The sequence below is a fragment of the Gigantopelta aegis genome, chromosome 7, assembly GCF_016097555.1.
Source record: "Gigantopelta aegis isolate Gae_Host chromosome 7, Gae_host_genome, whole genome shotgun sequence".
Classification (NCBI taxonomy): domain Eukaryota; kingdom Metazoa; phylum Mollusca; class Gastropoda; order Neomphalida; family Peltospiridae; genus Gigantopelta; species Gigantopelta aegis.
The window spans coordinates 35,733,568-35,760,337 of NC_054705.1; the positions used below are offsets into that span (position 1 = coordinate 35,733,568).

The window sequence follows — 26,770 nt, forward strand, 5'->3', positions numbered from 1 at the left end:
CAGAATGGTTTTCTGTCGCCAAACAAAAAGACATTCCATATCGGTCCCAATATTAGCGTTTTGGTTTGTGTTTTTCCTGCGTCTGTAAAATTGGAATAACGGCCTTTCACTTATTTGACTTTGGCCAGTCTAGTTTACCTGTCAAATCAGTTACAAATGCACCCAGATAATAGTCAGATAGAGTCCTGGTAAAATACAGAACATGGAAATGACTACTTAAGATTATATTGGTTGGTGGGGGTTGGGGTCTTGTTGCATTTTGATTTACAAATGTACAAAGAAGCTAATAACGGCCGTTTAATTATCAAGAAGTTAAATAAACGGTCTTTTAATTATTTGACTGTGGCCAGTCTAATTGAGCTTCCGGTGGTTTTATCTGGGTCATTAGATGTTTAGTCACTTCTACTTCTAGGCATACAAACAGCATTAACTGTTGCTTCTTGTATTTATCAAGTTTATAGACAAGTTTATAGACAAAACTAGAGTCACAATATGGAACTTGGAATCGATATTTTATTAACACAAAATACTTACCGGTTTCTGACGAAAATTCCACATGTCATGAGGCCCAAATTGGGAGAATCGTAATTAGGGTTTGCATAAATCAACAAGAGGTCTTAATTGGGTATATCGTATATTGAAATTGTACCTTCGGTTTATTGAATATGTCGCTTATTTGAATATAATTTTGTTGCACGAGGCACATCCAAATAAGCGGATTTGACTGTATTAAAAGTAAGAGTAGCAAAATAAAATAAATAAATAACAAAATTCTTGATCTTTCTTCACATGAGACATGAGACATGAGTTTATTACTAAACGATTTGAATATGTCAGAAAAACGCATACCTTATTACGAAACGAAAACAAAATTGAAATATTACATACGTTTTACATTACATTCATTTGAGAAACAATTTTAACATATTTATTTTCTGAAAAAGTCTGTGATGACTGCCTGCTTAGCGCACCTGTTACTTAAATCCTCGTTCACAAGTTGGTTTTGAACCGTACACAGTTTAGTTAAAACGCATTCACTGTTGAGGGTGGATCTTTCTTTTCGGGTTTCTCCTCGGTTTCCGGTGGATTCCTTACAGTTATGAAATCGTTGATGATGTCGTCATCAGTTGCCAGCATGCTGGTCGGGATGTCTATATCGGCATTCATGAATTCGTGCATATTTTGAATGCCAAGTTCCGTCAAACATGCCAGTGGTACGTCATCGTCAGGATCGTTTTCGTCTTCTTGATGATCATCATCTGCATTTTCCGCTGAATTCGTAGCAAACTTAGCATGACGAAAACAATTCTCAATTGTAGCTTTTGTCACCTTGGTCAAGGACTGCTGCATCACGTACAAAGTTTTGTCATCGGCGGCCGCAAGCTGTTTCATTATTACAAGTCGTTTGTAATGGCACTTCAGATAGTTAATGATGCCTTGATCCATGGGCTATGTCTGGCTGGTGGTATTTGGCGGCAGAAAAACAAGTTTAATAGCTTTCAGCTTTTTTAATTTTGGGTGGGCGGGGCAATTATCAACTATCATCGCAATTTTGCGGCATTTTCGTTGCATCTTTTTATCTAACTTATTCCCGTCATCCACGCTTTTTTGTTACTTTGATATTCAGTTGGTAATGATTTTACACCCTTTTTGCTGACTTCCCAATGACCAAAAGTGGTAACTTATCACTGCCATCCATGTTAGCACAGATGAGAACAGTAAGGCGATCTTTGCTTAGTTTCCCCCCATGACACTGCACATTTTTAAATTCCATAGTTTTGTCAGGGACCAATTTAAAAAAGATACCCGTCTCATCAGCATTATAAATGTCGGCGGGTTCTTATCTTTCAATGATGTTTGACAGAAGGTGTTCCCAGTTTGTCATTGCTTCTGACGATGAATCGACCGACTTTGATTCACCACACACCTTTTTAAATGATATGCCATGCCTCTGCTTAAATCTGTCTAATCAACCAACCAATTGTTTAAAATCTACAGTACCCAATCTCTCTGCGAATTGCTGTGCTTTTTCTAACAAAAGTGGGCCAGAAATGGGAATGTTGCAATCACGCATTGTCGTAAACCACTTTAACAGTGCCGATTCTAATTCCTCAAATTTCCCCATTCTCAACAGTTTTCATTTAGGCCCAAAATTTGAATACCCCTCTTTAATAGCATCAGCCTTTTTTACCCACCCAGAAAGTGTGCTCTTGGGAACATTAAACAATTTAGCAATTTCCGTTTTTGATTTGATTCCCTTTTCTACCTCCATAATAGCCTCGTATTTTTGTTCAATTGTTTTTAGTTCTAAACGACGTTTAAGACCACATTTTTCCGTTGCTGATCCAAGTATCCCCCCGTTGCCAGGTCCTTCCTTGGATTGCTCAGTTTCTTTGGTCATAACTTGTTGCGATCTGGGTAACCCCCTGTTACCGGGTCCTTCTCTAGATTGCTCGGAGACTGACATAATTTTGGTAAATGCAAACTTCTAACACTTCATCAAGGTTTTATATAGCAAAATGTTTGAGTGAAAATATTTATTAGAAATTATTGAGTGCAGCTGAGGCCCCTGTGTGCGCTGAAGTGATTACAGTTGATTAAGTCACCCATTAGTTCAATCGATTAAAACAGGGTGCCGATTGTCCGTAAGTCTACAAATGGTCTGCTTGCGATATGTTCAAAGTTAATCTCTAAGCCGAGGCCCAGGTGTGTGCTAATTGTTTGATTGGCATGACGATACAAGTTAATTAATTAAACAGTTACTGTAATACTAGCTGTACTTGAAAGATCACTGCACATAGCCTCTTAACAAACAACGCGGCAAGTGTGGTAAAGAAAAGATTGCATGGCTATTGTTACGATTCCCCGATTCATCTATAGTTCATTCCGCCTACATAATCAGTCAGAAGGTTGTAATAACCAGCTGTGCATGCGCAGCAATTAGTTGTCTCGTGGACCATTTTTTCAGCTGCATGTTTTTTGATACCTTGCGCATCAGTGGTTTGAGAGAAATATAACTAATTACACTGACGGGACCGATAATTTGGTTCGAGGGAAGGCTTATAGTCGACCCTGGACATGTTCGATCCATCAGCAGTTGGTATAATGGTTTACCGAACCAAATCTCGGGACTTCGTTCTTGGTTCGAGCGTCGCGGTGTGTTTCACCCTTCTGAGGTCGAGCCAACGAGATTCTACTGTATATATATCTATATATATATATATATATATATATAGATATATATAGATATGGTTAGATTGTAGCCAGATATTTCTTTTAAAAAATTGTGAGTTGTTCAGTTGGTTCTGTGGAAAAACATTTCAGTTTAGAATGAAAGTGTGTTTTGTTTAACGACACCACTAGAGCACATTGATTTATTAATCATCGGCAGTTGGATGTCAATCTAAACATGGTACATTTTTCCATTAGTATCCAGTCAGGATAGCACATACCACAGCCTTTGATATACAAGTACCAATTGTGGTGCATTGGCTGGAATGAGAAATAGCCCAATGGGCCTACCGACAGGGATCTATCCCACACCGACCGTGCATCAAGTGAGCACTTTACCACTGGACTATGTCCCGCCCCAGTTTACAATGAAGATAACCATATGGAATTTTTAGATTTGCAGGTGTATTTTATTATCTGTTTGATGCCTGCAAATGTTTAATTTTTGACCTCGGGCTCCTGTAATGCAAATCTAAAAACTCTTAATAGTTATCCCCTAAGTAAATGATTATATTACAGGAAATGAGATGTCATTGCAGAAATCAGATAATGATATATAAAGGGGGTGGGGGGGGGGGTGGGATGTAGCCCAGTGGTAAAATGCCCGCTCGATGCGCGTTCAGTTTGAGATCGATCCCCGTCGGTGGACCCACTGGGCTATTTCTCGCTCCAGCCAGTGCTCCACAACTGGTATATCAAAGGCCGTGGTATGTGTTATCCTGTCTGTGGAATAGTGCACATAAAAGATCTGTCGCTGCTAATCGAAAAAGAGTAGCCCACGAAGTGGCGACAGCGGGTTTCCTCTCTCAATATCTGTGTGATCCTTAACCATATGTCCGACGCCATGTAACTGTAACTAAAATGTGTTGAGTGCATCATTAAATAAAACATTTCCTTCCTTGATATATAAGGCTTTGCAAACAAAAAGGTCCAGAAATCTATATGTGTGACAGGCAGTTCAAGGGACAGACAGACAGACAGACAGACAGACAGACAGAAACAAAACCTAGTCTTCTCGTGTTGGACAGGTAAGGGACTAATGAATCTAAAATGATACAGCTTTAATAATAAAAAAACCCAACAATATATTTATAGAGATTATTATACGAGCTTTTGTGTCATACAGATTTTACTAAACAAGTGTCAGGATTATTGTATACATGAATTCTGACATGAGTTTCGTAAAATCAGTATCATTCTTGTGTGAGTATAATAATTTCTTTATTATTCACATTATCCAAAATATTATTTTCACGAATAACAAGCTAGGACCATCTCAAAACGTTTCAAACAAAACTAAAAAGAGATGACAAAACAACGTAATTTTCAGAAATGTTTACGCTGGGGAAGCAGCATTAAGTTATAATGTCTCTTCACGTGCTCGTGAAATCATTATGACACATGTGGGTCATACTGGTTATATTTCCCTGAATATCTTGACAGTGTTTCTGCCAGAAAGAAATGTTTGGGTATGGTGCTATGTTATTGAATGCAACCTCAGTCAACAGGGGCTATGGGGGACCTCCTCCACAAAGAAAATGAGTTACATTTAGGGTTAGGCTTAAGAAAATCATACAACGATGATAAGAGTCATTAATTTTGTCAAAATATTAACTTAAACAAATAAAAATTTGGGTATGGCGCCATACCCATTTTACCCTCTGGCAGAAACCCTGCTTGAACTACGTAGATAATAAATATACATGTATATATTGTCCTTGAATTAATAAATGTTTTCAATACCTTACCCTGACAGTTAATTGATTATTCACGCTAATTTCATTTTGTTTTGATCTACATTGACGCAGGTTCCACGCACACGCCTGAAAAACACAACTAAAAAATTAATAATTTTATGATCCCAGATGGTCACACATAAACCAATTGTGACACACACGATCAATATCCTGTGTTATTTTCTCGAGTCAGTGAATTTTGGCCTTTTGTAACTGTAGTCAATTGTGTTAAGGTCTTAATTTTGTTGTTGTGATGGTATTGACAAAATACATTATTATAGTACCAAGTGGGTTGTTAATAGCAGAGAATGCACAGCTGTGTTAGATGGATACAATATATATATACATACATGTAGGTAGGGGCAGGTCAACAGCTGCATGTGTAATGTTTTCATCAACAGAATTATCTTTTATGTTTTCTTTTCTTCTTTTTCTTTTTTAAGCAATAAAAAAAAGTCAGACTTGCAGTCATATAGAGCCTCTGCAGGAAAAAAGAGAGAGAGAGAGAGAGAGAGAGAGAGAGAGAGAGAGAGAGAGAGAGAGAGAGAGAGAGAGAGAGAGAGAGAGAGAGAGAGAGAGAGAGAGAGAGAGAGAGAGAGAGAGAGAGAGAGAGAGAGAGAGAGAGAATGAAAGTGAGTGAGAGAATGAAAGTGAGAGAATTAAAGAGAATGAAAGTGAGAGAAATAGGAGAGAGAGAAAGAGAGAGAGAGAGAATGAAGGTGAGAGAAATAGAGAGAGAGAGAATGAAAGTGAGAGAAATAGGAGAGAGAGAGAATGGAAGTGAGAAAAATAGTGAGAGAGAGATAATGAAAGTGAGAGAAATGGGGGAGAGAGAGAAAGAGGGAGAGATGGGGAGAGAATTAGAAAAATAGTTAGGGAGAGAGAGTATGAGAAAAATGGGGAGGAAGGGAGAGATAATGAGAGAAACAGGGAGGGGGAGAGATAATGAGAAAAATAGGGAGAAATGGAGGGAGAGGGAGAAAAATAGGGAGGTAGGGGAGAGAATGGGAGAAATAGCAAGGGAGCAAGTGAGGGAGAGTATGAGAGAAATGGGGAAGAAAGGAGATGAGAGAAATAGGGAAGGAGGGAGAGAGTGGGGGAGAGAATGATAGAAATAGGGAGGAAGGAAGAGAATGAGAAAAATAGGGAGGGCAAGGGAGGGAGGAGAAAGAGAAAGACAGGAAGAAAGAAAAATGTCAAGGAAAAGAAATGTTTAAATACTTGCACCCCATCACATGGTTTCAGCAGATCTTATTAAATATTTATCACACATGCATGGTCATTGCAAAACTGTCTGAAAGAGTGGGAAAAGAAATCTTCTGCTAACTCATATCATATGCCACTGTTAGCAGCAAGTGCTCTTTTATCTGCACTTGGATGGGGGGGGGGTGGATTTAGTTCAGTTGGTTGAGTGCTCGCTTGAGGTGCTTGCATTGCAGGATCAAACCACCTCGGTGGATCCATTCAGCTGATTGTTTTTTTTTTTCTCATTCCAACCAGTGCACCACAACTGGACAAAGGCTGTGGTATGTGTTTTCCTGTCTGTGGGAAAGTACAAAAAAAAAAATGTGGCAGGTTTGCTCTGAGACTGATGACTACGAGTCAGAATTACCAAGTGTTTGACATCCATATAGCCAATGAATGTGCTCCAGTGGTGTCGTTAAACAAAACAAACAAACATTGATATAGAGGAAATGGCACATATTATGGCCTTCTATGTACTATAGTCAGAGATAAAAGATGCACCATTAAAAACAAACCAATTGGTTGATTTGATTTTATGATCCATTCACCTCATATGATCGAGTTCTCTACCTACTGAGCTACATGTAGATCCTGTACCTTTATTTAAGAGGGGGCAGGATGCAACCCAATGGTAAAGTGCTCGCTCGATATGCAGGGCTCAAACTTAACGACGGCACCGACAGCAATTGCTGTTGTTGAGATATAAATTGCCGGGAACATAGTGCCATCGGTAATGTTCCTCAATGATGGCAAAATGTTTACACCTGGTGTACATTAAAGAAAGAAATGTTTTATTTAACGATGCACTCAACACATTTTATTTACGGTTATATGGCGTCAGACATATGGTTAAGGACCACACAGATTTTTGAGAGGAAACCCGCTGTCGCCACATAGGCTACTCTTTTATGACAGGCAGCAAGGGATCTTTTATTTGCCCTTCCCACAGGCAGGATAGCACAAACCATGGCCTTTGTTGAACCAGTTATGGATCACTGGTCGGTGCAAGTGGTTTACACCTACCCACTGAGCCTTGTGGAGCACTCACTCAGGGTTTGGAGTCGGTATCTGGATTAAAAATCCCACGCCTCGACTGGGATCCGAACCCAGTACCTACCAGCCTGTAGACCGATGGCTAACCACGACGCCACCGAGGCCGGTTGGTGTACATTAAATGCCAGTATATATCATTAGAACATATAAAATATATGTCTACATGCTGCAAAATAACCTTTCAGTCTTATTTATTTGCTGCAAAAGTATTGCAGACTTTAAATTGCCGCCGGTGGGCTGTTTCACCCATGGCAATTTTGTTTTTAAGTTGCCGTGGGAGACAAATTCTTAAGTTTGAGCCCTGCTAGGATCGATCCCCGTCGGTGGGTCCATTGGGTTATTTTGCTAGGTGGGGTGGGACGTTGCCCAGTGGAAAAGTGCTAGCTTGATGTGTTGTCGGTCTGTCCATTGGGCTATTTCTCGTTCCAGTCAGTGCACAATAACTGGTATCAAAGGCTGTGGTATGTGTTATCCTGTCTTTGAGATGGTGCGTATAAAAGATCGCTTGTTACTAATGGAATTTTGTTTTAGCAGGTTTCCTCTCTACGACTATACATATAAACAATTACCAAATGTTTGACATCCATTAGTAAATCAGTTTGCTCTAGTGGTGTTGTTAAACAAAACAAACTTTTAATGTTTATTTTAAGATATGTTATTTTGCCTTATTTTCATTTCATTTCAACTTATTTCCGGGCTTATATCCAATTAAGGTTCAATGACGCTGTCCTGGGCACACACCTCAGCTATCTGGGTTGTCTGTCCAAAACAGTGGCTTAGTTGTTAGTTGGTTAGTGGTTAGTGATAGTGAGAGAGAGAAGAGGGTGTAGTGGCCTGATTACACCTACCCATTGAGTCTTTAAGAACTTGCTCTGGGTTGGAGCCGGTACCGGGCTGCGAACCCTGTACCTACCAGCCTGTAGTCCGGTGGTTTAACCACTGCGCCACCGAGGCCGGTTTTTGCGGTATAATTGCCATTGTTCCCAGCTCTCTAAACTAATTACTCCTGCTTGTATGGTAAGTCAGAGATCGAAGCCCTGACATGATATAATATACATGTATGTAGATCTTGCTGTGTAAGCTCAAGACAATTACTGCCTAACTAGAACAAAGTATCCATGTCACCATCTATTATGTTGTGAAGATCCGGAACCAGCTAGTAATAAAAAGGGCTTCTCTTGAAAGAAATGTTTTACTTAACGACGCACTCAACACATTGTATTTACGGATATATACAGCGTGAAACATATGGTTAAGGACTACACAGATATTAAGAGAGGAAACCTGCTGTCGCTACTTCATGGGCTACTCTTTTCGATTAGCAGCAAGGGTTCTTTTATTTGCACCCTCCCACAGACAGGGTAGTACCAGTCGTGGTGCACTGGCTGGAACAAGAAATAGCCCAAATGGACCCACCGACGGGGATCAATTAATCCCTGACCGACCGCACATCGAGCAAACGCCTTACGACGGAGCTACGTCCTGCCCTGGCAACTCTTGAAAGAAAGAAAGGAATGTTTTATTTAACGACGCACTCAACACATTTTATTTATGGTTATATGGCGTCAAACATATGGTTAAGGACCACACAGATATTGACAGAGGAAACCCGCTGTTGCCACTACGTGGGCTACTCTTTCCGATTAGCAGCATGGGATCTTTTATTTGCGCTTCCCACAGGCAGGATAGCACAAACCATGGCCTTTGTTGAACCAGTTTTGGATCACTGGTCGGTGCAAGTGGTTTACACCTACCCATTGAACCTTGCGGAGCACTTACTCAGGGTTTGGAGTCGGTATCTGGATTAAAAATCCCATGCCTCGACTGGGATCCGAACCCAGTACCTACCAGCCTGTAGACCGATGACCTAACCACGACGCCACCGAGGCCGGTTTGGCAACAGAACTTTAAAAGTGGTGGGGGTACCATGATAATTATGTTATGCTTTGTGGGTCTTCTGCAATTTTTATTTATTTATTTATTTATTTATTTTTTATTTATTTTTTTGTACATGGAATAAAAACTTCTTATTTTAATGTTTTTTATTAATGCAAAATTGTGTGTAAGGCTACAAAATTTACCTACTTATATTTAACATGATTTTTATGTAACAGTATATTAAATAATTGTAAAAATATGCTAATAAAACCAAACAGATCATGTATAAGTGCCCCTACTTGGTGCTTATAGGTTTGGAATCTTTTCATGTACTTTGACAAATTGTGAACAGCAGTTCTCAAACTTTAATCTTTAAATAACGAAAATATATCCATTAATATCCAAGATTTTAGGGGTCATAATTTTACCCTTCATATACACCCTCTGGCAGCAGAAACATTGGCTTTGCATGAACATGGAGGGTGATGACACATCAGACTGTGATGAATTTTCTTTAGATCAAACCCTATAAAAAGAATTACGGAAAAACCACATGTCTATGTTTGTAGTTAGGGGTGGGACGTAGCTCAGTGGTACAGTACTGGCTTCATTTGAAACACAACACACATCCGCGGGCACAATGCATTTATTGCTTCAACAAACCTACATTTGAATGCTAACTACATCAATAGAAATTAACAACAATTCATTTTACAGCAATTCTTTTAAAGGCATACTGTCACAGACCACTGACCTGTTTCATGGCCTAACAAAGTATTACTTAAAAATATATATTTGATTTGTCCCTAAACATAACCACTATACTCCACTTATTAATGATATTTTGTAAAAATAATTGAATTATGGCAATGGTCCATAATTCAAAAACTAACATTGCTGAGAGGGTTGACATGGATTTCACTCCATCATGGTGTAGTTAAAGTGATGCAATAGTTAGATTTGGCCTGTAAAAATTAATGTAATTTTTATTTATTATTCATTAAAAGAGAAATAAAGTCCTTAAATCTGTGACAGTATGTCTTTAACAAGTCCTTTCCTCTAAAACTTCCAGCAATGTACATGTATTATTTAATCAATTTAATAAAGTCCCGTAATAATACATAAATGCATTCTATTCCACAAATTAAATATATACATAATTAATATATTTTTCATTTGTTTTTTAAAAGGTATGGGAGGGAGGGTGCAATTTTCTACAGTACTTTAAGCATTTCAGTACAAGCAATTTGAAAACAAGATAGCATTACATGAAAACTTACGCATACATATCTGACGCGGTGGGCACAGAGTAAAGCTACTATACAAGTTCCCGCCACGTGCATAGACCAGTGAACACAGAGAGGGGGAGCTCTTGCAAGAAACTAACAAGCAGCCCGTGTGTGTAATTTAAACCTGGCATTACCTATGATAAGCCATCGCGTGTGATCGATCTACTGCAGGATTGATCCATGTCGGTTGGCCCATTGAGCTATTTCTAATTCCAGCCAGTACTCCACAACTGGTGTAACAAAGGTCGTGGTATGTACTATCCTGTCTGTGGGATAGTGCATGTAACAGATCCCTTGCTGCTAATCGAAAAGAGTAGCCCATGAAGTGGCGATAGCGGGTTTCCTCCCTCAATATCTTTGTGGTCCTTAACCATGTGTCCGATGCCATATAAGCATCAACAAAATGTGTTGAGTGCATTATTAAAATAAAATGTTTCCTTCTATGTTTGTTGTTGTGTTGCAGATGTCTGGAGGCCGGGGTGACACAGTGACGGTGCCAGTAGTTCAGATCAAATCCACCACGTCAAAAGGTGAGTTAATCACAGGCGAAATGTCCTTTGAACTCTGCCTTATGCAGAGAAATGATTTTAAATACATCATTCAGAAGTAGTAGAGAGATTGGTTTAATCTGTACATGATTGTTACATACATCCAATGTCGGGTGAGATGTAGCCCAGTGGTAAAGTGATCGCCTGAAGCATGGTTGGTCTAGGATCGATCCCCGCCGGTGGGCCCATTTGGCTATTTCTCCTTCCATCCATGCAGTGCATTACGACTGGTATATCAAAGGCAGTGGTATGTGCTATCTTACAGGGCTCACACTGGAACGGATTTTGGTTTACCCAGTTTTCAGATATATATATGTAGAGTATTGCCATGAAAATTATTAAAATCTATTTAAATTAAGGGAAATTTTATCAGCCAAATATTAAATGTTGTAGCCAATTTCCATTTGGCTATCCAGGGTGAGCCATGTTCCAGTCTGTGGGATGGTGCATACATATAAAAGACCCCTAATCAAAGGCTGTGGTATGTGCTACCCTGTCTGTGGGATGGTGCATGTAAAAGATCCCTTGCTACTAATGAAAAAATGTAGCGGGTTTTGTCTCTAAGACTATGTTAAAATTGCCAAATGTTTGACATCCATTAGCTCATTATTAATAAATCAATGTGCTCTAGTGGTATCATTAATCAAAACACACTTTTCATTTATTTTAAACCATCATATAGCTAATTTTAACATGTGCTCTATTGGTGTTAAGTTTCAACTTTATATCCAATATACATTTCATTTCAACTTATTTTCGTGCTTATATCCAATTAATGTTCAAGCATGCTGTCTAGGCTGTCTGTCCAGGACAGTGGATTAGTTGTTAGTTGGTTAGTGGTTAGTAAGAGAGAAGACGGTGTAGTGGTCTTACACCTACCCACTGAGCCCTTAATAACTCGCTCTGGATTGGAGCCGGTACCGGGCTGCGAACCCTGTGCCTAACAGCGAACCCTGTGCCTAACAGCGAACCCTGTACCTAACAGCCTGTAGTCTTATGGCTTAACCACTGTGCCACCGAGGCCAGTTCCAATATACAAAGTGTTAATTAGAAACCATTTAATTTAAATTTGGATCATTGCTTAGGTTATTTTTCCCCATTGACAAAAGTGTGCAATACATCTGTATAACCGCACACTTTTTAAACCCCACCTCTAGCTGAGCTTCCTTATCGCACCATTCAACATCATTTACATGTACATGTAGCCAGGGGCGAGGTACAAATCAGTTACCGCATAAACGTACGAGTGATTATTAGCACACTCTCGATGTTTTGATTAATAGCAGATAGATTCTCATGCTGTCGTTATCAGGACTGTCAGCTGTCAATCAAAACATCGAGAGTGTGAAAATAACCAGGCATATACATGTACTTAATTAACTTAATTAATGTACGGTTAAATATGCCTTATTGTAAACCACAAAGTAGTAAATTGTTAAAAGTTTGTTTTGTTTAACGACACCACTAGAGCACATTGATTAATTAATCATCGGCTATTGGATGTCAAAAGTCATCAGAGGAAACCCGTTAAATTTTACCTAATGCAACAAGGGATCTTTTATATGCATTTATCCCACAGACAGGAAAACACATACCACAGCTTTTGTCCAGCTGTGGTGTAGTAAATTGTAGTCCATTTTTTTTGCATTTCATTTTGATATTGATATCAAAAAGTTATAATATTTTCAGATTAAGATCATGTACCACAATGTCTGCTTGCTATATATGGGGCAATACACTATTTAAAACATTTTTACTGTAGTAAATATACCTGGATATGAATTGACGATGACTTAATTGGTGTATTTTCAGTAACTAAACTGACGGTGTCAGCTGGGAAGAACAAGGAGATTCAGCTGCCCAACAATACGATCACTCTGTCGGCTTTCGTTGTCCCAGAACAAGTTGAAGGTAATCACATATACAGTCAAACTTGTCTTAAGCAGTCACACAAAGGAGTAGATAAAATTGGCCGCTTAAGACAGGTGGCTGCTCATTACAGGTTGCCACATATAGAGTCTTTAAACAATGTGTTTTTGTTTTACCGTTTGTACTGCTAATTAACGGATGTGTGCTTCACAATTGACTATAAATCAACTTTTGACATGCAACTAAAAAAATGCAACTGGAATGTTTTAAATTAACCAAATTTATGTTCTTTTTCCATTTAATTATTTAATTCCTACTTCATGCGGTGTATTGTCATAGTAAGTGAATTTACATACGTGAAGTGTAGCCTGCCCAGAGGCAACCAGATGCATTCCAAGTCATACTTTCTTAATTGATACACAGTTGAGATGTCGGAACTGAATGGGTACTAGTATTCCTGAAGGTGGGAATATCGGTTATTTGCTGCACCTTATCGCTGTTGTTAAAATATCCCTTTTATAAAACAGTAAACATTTAATGTGGCCGCTTAATACAGGTATGTCAGAGATTTTGGATCCGATTTAGGTTGCTGCTGGCTGCGTTAGACAGGTGACCACTTATTACAGGTGCATTTACATTATGAATCGTTCGGGAGGGAAAAAAGTGGTCGCTTAAGGCAGGTGACCTCTGATTACAGATGGCCGCTAGGACAGGTTTGACTGTACTGGTAAATGCACTCCCAAGTCGCTAAAATGCCAATGTTAACCAACTACTGTAAATTCTTTTAAATTTTTATTTTAAACAAAATGCGACAATGAGCAGCAAATAAGCAATCTTCACACCTTCACCGTGATTAGTACCCATTCAGTCTGACATCTCGACTGTGTATCAATTAAGAAATAGAGACTGTGGAATGCATTGCCTCCAGGTAATCTATACTCTTCAAAAAAAGAAACGCAAAAGGGTACAAATGGGTTATAACTCCGATTTTATCTTTCCTACCGGTTCATGCTTTGTGAATATAAGGTCATTGCATGTCCCAAACACATTCCCACGGTTACATTCGATAAAACGCAGCTACTGTACAATAAAGTTCCAAAATGTGAATATTCGCAAAAACGCAGCCACGTGCAAACCATGTCACCACTGCACGTGCGTTGTCTGCACGTGCAACATGAACACCGACAGTATAAAAGTGCAGGGTGTTCGCTTGCCTGGCCTCTGTATCTGGCCGACAGTTGACAATCCAGGACATGCCACGTCTCAGTGAACCGCAGAGAAACAATGCCATCGGCCGACTAGACGCAGGCGAATCCAGAACGGCCATTGCCAGGGCATTCCATGTGTCCCCAAGCACCATCTCCAGACTGTGGGACCGTTACCAGCAACATGGATCAACACGTGACCTCCCTAGATCCGGTCGACCACGGGTCACTACCCCCGGGCAGGACCGCTACATCAGGGTACGCCACCTTCGGGAACGATTGACTACTGCCACTTCCACAGCCGCAGCAATACCAGGTTTGCGCAGGATATCCGACCAGACCGTACGGAACCGCCTACGTGAGGTAGGAATTCGTGCCAGACGTCCAGTTCGAGGTGTCATCTTAACACCACAACACCGTCGACTCCGACTGCAGTGGTGCCAGATTCATCGACAATGGCCTCAACTGCGATGGAGACAGGTGTGGTTCAGTGACGAGTCCCGATTTCTGCTCCGACGTCATGATGGAACATGTCGCATGTATAGGCGTCGTGGTGAACGTTATGCGGCAAACTGCGTGCAGGAAGTGGACAGATTCGGCGGGGGTAGTGTCATGGTGTGGGCAGCCATCTCACACACTAGCAGAACTGACCTGGTCCACGTGCAGGGCAACCTGAATGCACAGGGCTACATTGACCAGATCCTCCGGCCACACATCGTTCCAGTTATGGCCAACGCCAACGCAGTGTTCCAACATGACAACGCCAGGCCTCACACAGCACGTCTCACAACGGCTTTCCTACAGAACAACAACATTAATGTCCTTCCTTGGCCATCGATATCACCGGATTTGAACCCAATTGAGCATCTATGGGACGAGTTGGACCAACGCCTCCGACAGCGACAACCACAGCCCCAGACCCTGCCCGAGCTGGCAGCAGCCTTGCAGGCCGAGTGGGCCACCATCCCCCGGGACGTCATCCGTACTCTGGTTGCTTCAATGGGCAGGCGGTGCCAGGCAGTTGTCAACACACGCGGAGGCCACACCCGGTATTGACTCCAGATGACCTTGACCTTGGTGGTGTGTCCTATCACTTACTCACAATGGACTAGAGTGAATTGTGAACAATCCTGCAACATTTGGTAATTATCGGACTCACCATTCAATAATTAAATCAATTCTCCAAATGTTACGACAATGTGGTTTTGCGTTTCTTCTTTTGAAGAGTATATATATATATATATATATATATATACATACACACATACATAATGTGTGTCTTCCCATTTCCAGTATGGTTTGTTTGGACATGATATGTACCATATAGTGATGTCTTTATGACTTTACAGGTGAAAGTCCCTACCAATATGAGTGGATCCTCGTTCACTCCCCCGACATTTCAGAGAAGGGGACAATGGATGGCAGGAACACTAAGACTCTCAAGCTGTCAAAGGTATGGTGCACCGGAATTCAGTCGGAGGTCATATAGAAATGGGCAATGGGATACATGGGGAATAACTGGTTACTGTCTAATAACTGGTTACTGTCTTAAGATATCTGCTTTATCCTGCGAATGTTAGAATGGCGAATGCAGCAATGCTCTGCCGAGCTGCATTGGCCATTCGACCTGAGCAGGATAAAGTCGATATCTTAAGACAGTAACCAGTTATTTCTTTTATCCTGCAATCCTACAGGAATATTTGGAAAGTCATTATTTATTCCAGTTTTGTGCATGCAAATCGAGTATTGTTAACCTAGTAAGGCTTTTGCTGTATGACGTCATACAAGATGCATGATGTCATTCTTTGTAAGACACTAACTACATTCTGTCACATTAAAAAAGCATTTGTAAACACATTTTGTATTGTTATCGCACAACTAAAAGTTATTTGTATTTACTGTATTTCAACAAATGATTTAAAGAGTATGTTTATTGAAAATCTACTCTGAAATACTCAAGTCGAGTCGGGCTTATGGCACGTGACCTATGTTTTTGGTCAGTGACTGAAAATATAGAGATTTATCTAGTCATCATATCTTGCCAATGTATACAGTGATTGCCAATGTATACACTACCAGTTGTTTTGCCATGTTGTTTATTGCACTTGTTTATAGTGTTCAAGTCATGGCAGTGGCCAAATGTGTATTTAGATAGTTATCGCGGAACAATCAAAAGCATCGCTTCACAAATTGACGATTTTGGATACGCTGTTACAGCAAAATCCGTCAGTGGTACATACATACCTGTAGGTGGTCGCATGTTGTTCTGTATTTATTACATAACACTTTTCTGTATTAGGGTTAAAAGAAGTTTACTAAAATAAAACAACTTACTTTGTCTGGAAAGTTAGTTAGGTTTTATGGAATTGACGGAATGCTGAGCATACTGGCTAGGAACATGACGTCATTCCTGGAACATGACATCATTCCTGGCTAGAGACATGACATCATTCCTGGCTATCGTGGCAGGCCATCGGTCTACAGGCTGGTAGGTACTGGGTTCGGATCCCAGTCGAGGCATTGGATTTTTAATCCAGATACCGACTCCAAACCCTGAGTGAGTGCTTCGCAAGGCTCAATGGGTAGGTGTAAACCACTTGCATCGACCAGTGATCCATAACTGGTTCAACAAAGGCCATGGTTTGTGCTATCCTGCCTGTGGGAAGCGCAAATAAAAGATCCCTTGCTGCTAATCGGAAGAGTAGCCCATGTAGTGGCGACAGCGGGTTTCCTCTCAAAGTCTGTGTGGTCCTTAACCATATGTCTGACGCCATATAACCGTAAATAAAATGTGTTGAGTGCGTCGTTAAATAATACACTTCTTTCTTTCTTTCATTCCTGGCTAGGAACATGGCATCATTCCTGGCTAGGGACATGGCATCATTCCTGGCTAGGGACATGGCATCATTCCTGGCTAGGAACATGGCATCATTCCTGGCTTGGAACATGACATCATTCCTGGCCAGGGACATGACGTCATTCTTGACTATGGACATGACGTCATTCTTGACTAGGGACATGATGTCATTCCTGGCTTTGGACATGACATCATTGCTGGCTAAGATCATGATGTCATTCTTGGCTAGGGACATGATGTCATTCCTATCTGGGGACATGACATCATTCCTGACTAGAGACATGACATCATTCCTGGCTGGGGACATGTCATTCCTGAATGGGCTGGGGTCATGATGTCATTCCTGGCTGGGGACATGATTTCATTCCTGGCTGGGGACATGACATCATTCGGATGATCATGAACATGTACATATTGTATTATGCATGCGAGATTTTTTAATTGCATGATCAGAATTTTCTTTGTTACTATAGTAAGATTAAATGGTATGTAATAAATACTATGTTAAACAATGGTTGATATTGACAGGTGCGATTATGGATGTGTCTCCCAAATGTATGGTCACAAATACAGGATGGTTACCTGGTGAGCTGACAGCTTTGTCAAGTAGTCGTATACACGTGTGGAAAAAACTGGAACTTCACTATTCATCTTATTGTCATCATCTTCTACATAACAATCGTTTCTGACAATATATGATGGTCCTACATTTAGCTTCCCATTCCTCCTATATTACATTCCCCCAAATTAACTAGCCTTGAATAGAAGTCGGATCTCGGAGTGTCGCATAAAAAATAGAAGCCTGGGCTTCTGTTGAAGGATTTACGGTAAGCATGAAAATAAGTACAGTATATATACAAATGCATACTGTGAAATCTGTGATCTGTGTATTTGCAGCTGATTGAGGGTCTGTACACGTTCAAGGTGACCGTGAGTGGAGACAGCAAGTATGGCGAAGGCTTCGTTAACATCACCGTTAAAGCACGTATGTATGTTTAGATAGTAAATTTAATTAATGCTATCATCTTTGGTAGATAACATATTTAAAGGAGCTTTATCAAAGTTGCAGAAAAGTTGATTCTGCCAATTTTTTAAATTAATTTTTGTTTTGAAATTAATGCAATGATTAAATAATAAACTATGTACATGTATGCAAAGAGAACACTACATGAGTTGTTTCAAAACGTATCTAATGAACAATAATGCGATCATGCATTCAAAAGTTATCATGTATTTAAATTTGAGTCAGTTATGCAAAGTTAGGTGTGAGATTGATTTATTTGAAATTAAAATTAAATATGGTGCTAGCAACAATTATTATAATAATGAATATTTAACGTACATGCATTATAAAGTAATAACATATTGCAGGGTTTGAAATTAAGAATCTGTTACCTGCAGCAATTTTTAAATGTTTTCGCCCGAAATCGAAATACTCACCGACGGCAATTTTGAGGCTGCCTACAGCAATTTTAAATTGGTAACATTTGCAACAGATATATAAAAAAACAAAAATAGTCCCTTCAACCAATGGCAATCATTTTTGTCCGTCAACACAAAAAACTGCCATTGGTGTGAAGCCCGTGAACGATGACATATCATATTGCAAATATGGCAATTGCCGTCGGTGCAGTCGTTAAGTTTGAGCCCTGTATTGTGACTTACGTTGGGGTTTTTTTGGTTGTAGCTGCTAGGAAAAACAAGAAACCAGTGGCCATCACAAAACCGAAGTCACAAGTGATACACCTGCCTAATTCGGCTATCATAGATGGATCAGGTAAGTCGTGCAGTCAGGTGATACACCTGCCTAATTCGGCTATCGTAGATGGATCAGGTAAGTTGTGCAGTCAGGTGATACACCTGCCTAATTTGGCTATCGTAGATGGATCAGGTAAGTCGTGCAGTCAGGTGATATATCTGCCTAATTCGGCTATCATAGATGGATCAGGTAAGTCGTGCAGTCAGGTGATACACCTGCCTAATTCGGCTATCGTAGATGGATCAGGTAAGTCGTGCAGTCAAGTGATACACCTGCCTAATTCGGCTATCGTAGATGGATCAGGTAAGTTGTGCAGTCCAGTGATACACGTGCAGTCAGGTGATACACCTGCCTAATTCGGCTATCATAGATGGATCAGGTAAGTCGTGCAGTCAGGTGATACACCTGCCTAATTCGGCTATCATAGATGGATCAGGTAAGTCGTGCAGTCAGGTGATACACCTGCCTAATTCGGCTATCATAGATGGATCAGGTAAGTCGTGCAGTCAGGTGATACACCTGCCTAATTCGGCTATCATAGATGGATCAGGTAAGTCGTGCAGTCAAGTGATGCAATATTTTGTAAATTCAGGCCCATATATATAGGAACCGGGGGGCCTAAACCCACAACACTTGAGGCCCAAAACCTTTTTTTTTGTATTGCTGTATATTTATGTTTAGCTCCATTTCTCACTAAGTCCTAGACCAGTGAAACTTGGTTTATAGTTGCACCCATATATCTTTATCTCCATGTACCTGTATGTTAAATTTTGTTCTTAATTTTAAAATTTTAATTTTAATTAAAATACTTTAAATTAGCTTTTAGCTTTTAGCTGAATGTTGAGTTTTTGCAATTAAGTTGATTTTTCACAAACTAAGTACTTGATTAATGAAACTTGGTACAGATATATGGTTGCATTTATGGATTTTAATCTCAATACAATCTCAACTAAATTTAAATTTATTAAATAAAAAAATTTTTTTTTTTTTTAATTTTTAAAACAAATATACATACATGTAGATATGAACATCTATGGATGTAACTATGAATGACACTGAATACGTTTATTAAGTGGCGACAGCGGGTTTCCTCTCTCAATATCTGTGTGGTCCTTAACCATATGTCCAACGCCATATAACCGTAAATAAAATGTGTTGAGTACGTCGTTAAATAAAACATTTCCTTTCCTTTCCTTTCCTCTCTCAATCTGTGTGGTCCTTAACCATATGTCCAACGCCATATACCCGTAAATAAAATGTGTTGAGTGCGTCGTTAAATAAAACATTTCCTTTCCTTTCCTCTCTCAATCTGTGTGGTCCTTAACCATATGTCCAACGCCATATACCCGTAAATAAAATGTGTTGAGTGCGTCGTTAAATAAAACATTTCCTTTCCTTTCCTCTCTCAATATCTGTGTGGTCCTTAACCATATGTCTGACGCCATATAACCGTAAATAAAATGTGTTGAGTGCGTCGTTAAATAAAACATTTCCTTTCCTTTCCTCTCTCAATATCTGTGTGGTCCTTAACCATATGTCTGACGCTATATAACCGTAAATAAAATGTGTTGAGTACGTCGTTAAATAAAAACATTTCCTTTCCTTTCCTTTCCTCTCTCAATATCTGTGTGGTCCTTAACCATATGTCTGACGCCATATAACCGTAAATAAAATGTGTTGAGTGCATCGTTAAATAAAACATTTCCTTCCTTTCTTTCTCTTTACTTTATGGTTTTGGCTGATACATACATGTGCATGTTGCATACATTTTGAAATTATTGTGCAACCCTAACTCTTGGACAAGTCAGTATCTGACCACCAATAATAATAATTCGGGATTCTTTTGGTGTGACCAGCCTCAGTGGCGTCGTGGTTAGGCCATCGGTCTACAGGCTGGTAGGTACAGGGTTCGGATCCCAGTCGAGGCATGGGATTTTTAATCCAGATACCGACTCCAAACCCTGAGTGAGTGCTCCACAAGGCTCAATGGGTAGGTGTAAACCATTTGCACCGACCAGTGATCCATAACTGGTTCAACAAAGGTCATGGTTTGTGCTATCCTGCCTGTGGGAAGCGCAAATAAAAGATCCCTTGCTGTCTGTCATAAAAGAGTAGCCTATGTGGCGACACAGGTTTCCTCTTAAAAAACAGTGTCAGAATGACCATGTCTTTGACGTCCAATAGCCGATGACAAGATACAAAATCAATGTGCTCTAGTGGCGTCGTTAAACAAAACAAACTTTACTTTTGGGGTGTGTGTGTGGTATTTTTTTTCATAACCCACTTTGGTCTCTGGTTTATGGTAGCTGAGAGATTTAATTCATCAAAATTCAAATTCCTAAGTGTGGGCAGTATTTTGTTTGTGTTTTCAGACAGCACTGACGACGACAAGATAGTGAAGTATCACTGGGAGGAGGAGAGCGGACCGCTACAGAGCAAACAGATTATGGGGGAAGAGCAGATGATCACACTGAGCAACCTGGCGCCCGGGAACTACACTTTCAAGTGATTAATATAATTAATTAATTAATAAATTAATAATAATAATTAAAAACATTATAACACTGAGCTACCTGGTGCCCAGGAACTAATACTTCAAGTGATTAATATAATCAATTAACTAATTAATAATAGTAATAATTTTAAAAATGTATAACATTGAGCAACCTGGCGCCTGGGAACGACACTTTCAAGTGATTAATATAATCAATTAATTAATTAATTAATAATAATAATGGCTCTGAGCAACCTGTACTATACATTCAGTTATAGATTATGGTAGCCCCATTCCCATGGCTGGTGATATTCAGTGTTGGGCTAGTGAATAACTACTATTAACATGCCCAATGGCTAGTGAAAAACTACATGTAATTTTTTTGTCAAATGCTACATTTGATTCTATTATGTAAATATGAATATCCTGGCCCCTTCCCTCAAATCTAAGCTTTTAGGTGACATTCTTATTAGCAAAATTGTATTTACTTAAAGTAGGGCTAGTGTATTTTTAATTGTGGCTAGCAAATGTTTTAAATCAATGATCCCATGGCTAGTGGGGTTTTATAAAATTCTAGAAGCCGTGGTTAATTAATTAATTAAAGTCACAGACCCTAGTTTCCACCCGTAAAAATGGACACTAAGTTTAGTTAATCTGCAAACTTACAGCACACATTTGGATATATGTTTATACTGATTTCCCTAGCTTGTTTTAGCATGGTGCAGCACCACGCCTCAGTAGTCTAGCACCATCTTGCCTTAATCAGAACCATGCTGCCCTGAGATTAAACAAGCCTTTTTCACTAATTAATTCTAAAATTGCCTTTATAAAACACCCAAAAAGGTATTATTAATTAATAAAATATGCCTTTTATATCTTTTGCCATTCGTTTATTAAAGCAAGCACATAAATTACATTTACGTTTATTTCAATTAATTTTTGTGTATTTTTAATGAAAAACCAGTGCTCCGGAAATGGTGAAAATGCCCCAAAAGTGTTTGGTCTACCATGCCTTGCCTAATTTCTATGGAAATCACTGGTTTATAACAGAGAAAAGCTAACATCTGTGACGTTTAAACGGGGAAATACCGTCAAAAATAACTAGAGCTTGTCTCATTAACCATTACTTCTTAAGACGAACAAGCGTCTTTGAACTCTAGGGTACATGTATGTCGCTATACTTACTTCTTTAATTAATTAAAAACAGAGCAATGTGGCTCCCAGAAATTATACTAACGAAATCAATAATAATAATAATAAAAAAGTATGTATACATTGTTAATGTGCAGAGTTTTGCTTTTATCTACTGTGCTGACAGCACTGTTTATTCATCATTATCATAGTTCATTATAGTCATATTATGTATTTTTAAAATTCAAAACTAATATGGATGAATACTGTAAAATCCTGTAAAATAATATCTCGGCTAATAGGATCACATTAGATAGGATAAGTGATATCAAAAGAGCACGGTACCCACACCAACACGTGTTCTTCATCTCTAGGGGTGAGACGTCGCCCAGTGGTACAACGCTCGTTTGATGCGTGGTCAGTCTGGGATCGATCCCCGTTGGTGGGCCCATTGGATTATTTCTCGCTCCAGCCAGTGCACCATGACTAGCATATCAAAGGCTGTGGTATGTGCTATCCTGTCTGTGGGATGGTGCATATAAAAGATCCCTTGCTATTAATAAAAACAATGTAGCGGGTTTCCTCTCTAAAACTATATGTCAAAATTAACAAATGTTTGACATCTAATAGCTGATGGTTAATAAATCAACGTGCTCAAGAGGTGGTGTTAAACAAAACAAACTTTTTTTCTTCTTCATCTCTAGCTAATCGCTCCCCCAACTGTGTGTATGATCCCTTAAGAAGAGGGGGCAAAAAAGAAAGGAAATAGATAAAAATAATAAATCTTGATGTGAAAATGTGTTCATGCAACTAAATAAAATCAATAATGTCATTAAATATAGGCAAACTTACATTGTAAATTGTAATTCATAAACATACAGTGTATATTGCGAAGATGTACCTAATGTGTTCTTTGTTATTTAAAATGTTTTTCAGTGTACAATCTTTGTTGTTACCATTGTTTGACACCCAATAGCCGATGTATTTTTCGTGCTGGGGTGTCGTTAAACATTCATTTATTCATTCATTCATTCAATCAGTCTTTGTTGACAATGTTTTGTTTTGTCCATCTTTCTCAGATTGACTGTCACTGACTCGGATGGCAAGACAGACTCCACACTGGCTAACGTCACATTTATACAAGGTTAGTAGACTCACACCTACAGCAACTTGTGGGCAAAATTATACACAGATTATCTACAGTAGACTCATCTGCAGCAACTTGTGGGCAAAATTATACACAGATTATCTATAGTAGACTCATCCGCAGCAACTTGTGGGCAAAATTACACAGATTATCTATAGTAGACTCATCTACAGCAACGCGTGGGACAAATTACACAGATTATCTATAGTAGACTCGTCTACAGCAACGCGTGGGACAAATTACACAGATTATCTATAGTAGACTCGTCTACAGCAACGCGTGGGCAAAATTACACAGATTATCTATAGTAGACTCATCTACAGCAACGCGTGGGACAAATTACACAGATTATCTATATAGTCGATGATTAATAGATCAATGTGCTCTAGTGGTGTCGCTAAACAAAAAAACTTTATCTGTAGTAGATTCTTGTCTGCAGCATCCTTTGGACTATGTCACACTGAGATTATCCTTGATTTTTTTGTCTTCAGATAATAATTGTTTCATTCCTTTGTTAATCTTTGTGTAAGAATTATACAGAGTTTGTTTTATCTTCAGATAAAAATGATCCTTGATTTGATTGTTAACCAGTAATTTTCTGATAAAGAATAACCTTGATTTGATTGTTAACCAGTAATTTTCTGATAAAGAATAACCTTGATTTGATTGTTAACCAGTAATTTTCTGATAAAGAATAACCTTGATTTGATTGTTAACCAGTAATTTTCTGATAAAGAATAACCTTGAGTTTATTGATAATTCTTGGATATAGATTTTCCTTTAGCTTACTAATAATCATGAGACAAAAAACAACAACTTGATTTTGTTAATCTTGATACGATGAGTATCTTTGACTTTGTTGTTACCGGTAATCTATAGACGATTATCCTCGACTTTATTGATATGATTACCATAGTTTGACAAAGAATAGCCAATATATTTTTCGTGGTGGGGTGTCGTTAAACATTCATTCATTTATTGATATGCTTCTGGTAATGACTATCCTCATTTTCATTAATTTCTTGATATGGTTCTGGTAACGACTATCCTCATTTTCATTCATTTCTTGATATGGTTCTGGTAACGACTATCCTCATTTTCATTAATTTCTTGATATGGTTCTGGTAACGACTATCCTCATTTTCATTCATTTATTGATATGGTTCTGGTAACGACTATCCTCATTTTCATTCATTTCTTGATATGGTTCTGGTAACGACTATCCTCATTTTCATTCATTTATTGATATGGTTCTGGTAACGACTATCCTCATTTTCATTAATTTCTTGATATGCTTCTGGTAACGACTATCCTCATTTTCATTCATTTATTGATATGGTTCTGGTAACGACTATCCTCATTTTCATTCATTCATTTATTCATTTATAGATATACTTCTGGTAATGACTATCCCTATTTTCATTCATTCATTTATTTATTCATTCATTCATTCATTCATTCATTCATTCATTCATTCATTGATATGCTTCTGGTAATGACTATACTCCTTTTCATTCATTCATTCATTCATTCACATGCTTCTGGTAATGACTATACTCATTTTCATTCATTCATTCATTCATTCAATCATTCATGTATTTATATGCTGGTAACAACTATCCTCATTTTTATTCATTCATTCATTCATTTATTTATTGATATGCTGGTACCGACTATCCTCATTTTTATTGTTAATCCCCAGATAAGGATTATCCCCCGAAGGCCAACGCTGGGTCCGATGTGATAATAAACCTGCCCCAGATGTCCCTGACGCTGTACGGCAATGCCAGCACCGACGACAAGGGCATCGTCAGCTACGAGTGGGTGAAGAAGGCTGATGACAAGCTCACCGCAGATATGACTGTGAGCATTACAGTCTGTTCTTACAACTGAATAATTTAGCACACGAGTCTCAAAAACTTGACTTATCTGACTTGTCCTTCAATCGTTTTTTAGCATTATATAAATAGAGGTTTCATCTCTAGTGTTTTTTAATATGGAAAATATCAACCATTGAGTGGCGTCAGTGGGTTTCATTTGTAAATTTTTGTTCCAGCCAGTGCACCATGACTGGTACATCAAAGGCCATGGTATGCACTACCCTGTCTGTGGGATGGTGCATATAAAAGATCCCTTGCTGCTAATAAAAAAAAGAGTAGCCCATGAAGCGGAGACAGTGGGTTTCCTCTCTCAATATCTGTGTGGTCCTTAACCATATGTCTAATGCCATATAACCATAAATAAATGTGTTGAGTGCGTTGTTAAATAAAACATTTCCTTCTTCCTTCCTTCCATTTTAGCACTCAAGTCACAAAAACTTGACTTATCTGCATTATCCTTCAACTTTTTTGATATTATATAAATAGAGAATTAGTTTTTTCGTTAGTGTTTTTTAATAATGCAAATATGAAACATTGAGTGGCGTCAGTGGTTTTCCTTTCTAATTATATCTGCAATAATATGTACGACGCCAAATAACCTTAATTCAAATGTGTTAAAATCTTTTTATTTTGTTTTAAAGCATAATACATGTACATGTATATAAAATTGTAGAAAAAATGTAAATTGTTTCCTCTTTCTTAAACAGTGTTTATTACCCATATGGTTAAAAATATCTGGGTACATATCAAAGTGATACGTCCCACTAGAACAGATGACGCCATCGATTGGCACACTACAACCTTACAGGAATAGAACATCAACCAAATGAGTTAATGTAAATTAAGATCAATTATGGGTAATAAATAAGATATTAACCTTGTTTCATATTTTTGTCCCTCGTAAAATAATTTTCATTGTCACTCACTGAAGCTCATGACAACTAAAAATTATTTCATTTGGGACATAAGCATAATACGAAACAGAAGCTCATTTAATATCCTATAATATACTCTTCAAAAAAAGTAGGGGAACTAAAAATTTACAATTGCCAAAATTGTAAGGTATGTTAGCTTTGGGGAATGGTTATATGATAATAGTGAATTAATTGGGCAAACATTCAGTATTACAGTAGGTTTTATGATCTTGAAGGACGATTGGGGTCAGAAGTGAAACTTAAAAGTTGACCTTTTTTTATCAGTAAATCGCAAATTCAAACAATAAAAATGACTAAAAACAAAACAATAACAACTGTATGATCAACAGAATGAAAAAGATTGACAAAAATAATGTTTCACAGTGATTAATGGACCTTCCTGGAAATTGTCAAAATCGAGAATGACACCCCACGCACGTGTACGGGGCAACACCGTGAAGCATGTGCAAACAATGGAATGCGTTTCGGTGTGTTCATAAACAGACCTGAACGTTCTTTACCAGGATGTCTGTG

At 38.6% G+C, this 26,770-nt stretch overlaps 1 protein-coding gene across 1 annotated transcript in view; it reads left to right on the plus strand.

Moving 5' to 3' along the window:
- Positions 1 to 26,770, plus strand: part of LOC121377784 (dyslexia-associated protein KIAA0319-like protein) — a 103,870-nt gene that overhangs the window by 53,057 nt on the left and 24,043 nt on the right. Inside the window, exons 6-13 of the mRNA XM_041505872.1 lie at positions 10,896 to 10,962; positions 12,793 to 12,891; positions 15,404 to 15,507; positions 17,809 to 17,896; positions 18,599 to 18,688; positions 21,043 to 21,175; positions 23,375 to 23,439; positions 25,145 to 25,305. Of these exons, the coding sequence (XP_041361806.1) occupies positions 10,896 to 10,962; positions 12,793 to 12,891; positions 15,404 to 15,507; positions 17,809 to 17,896; positions 18,599 to 18,688; positions 21,043 to 21,175; positions 23,375 to 23,439; positions 25,145 to 25,305 (807 nt within the window). The remainder of the gene's footprint in view (positions 1 to 10,895; positions 10,963 to 12,792; positions 12,892 to 15,403; positions 15,508 to 17,808; positions 17,897 to 18,598; positions 18,689 to 21,042; positions 21,176 to 23,374; positions 23,440 to 25,144; positions 25,306 to 26,770) is intronic.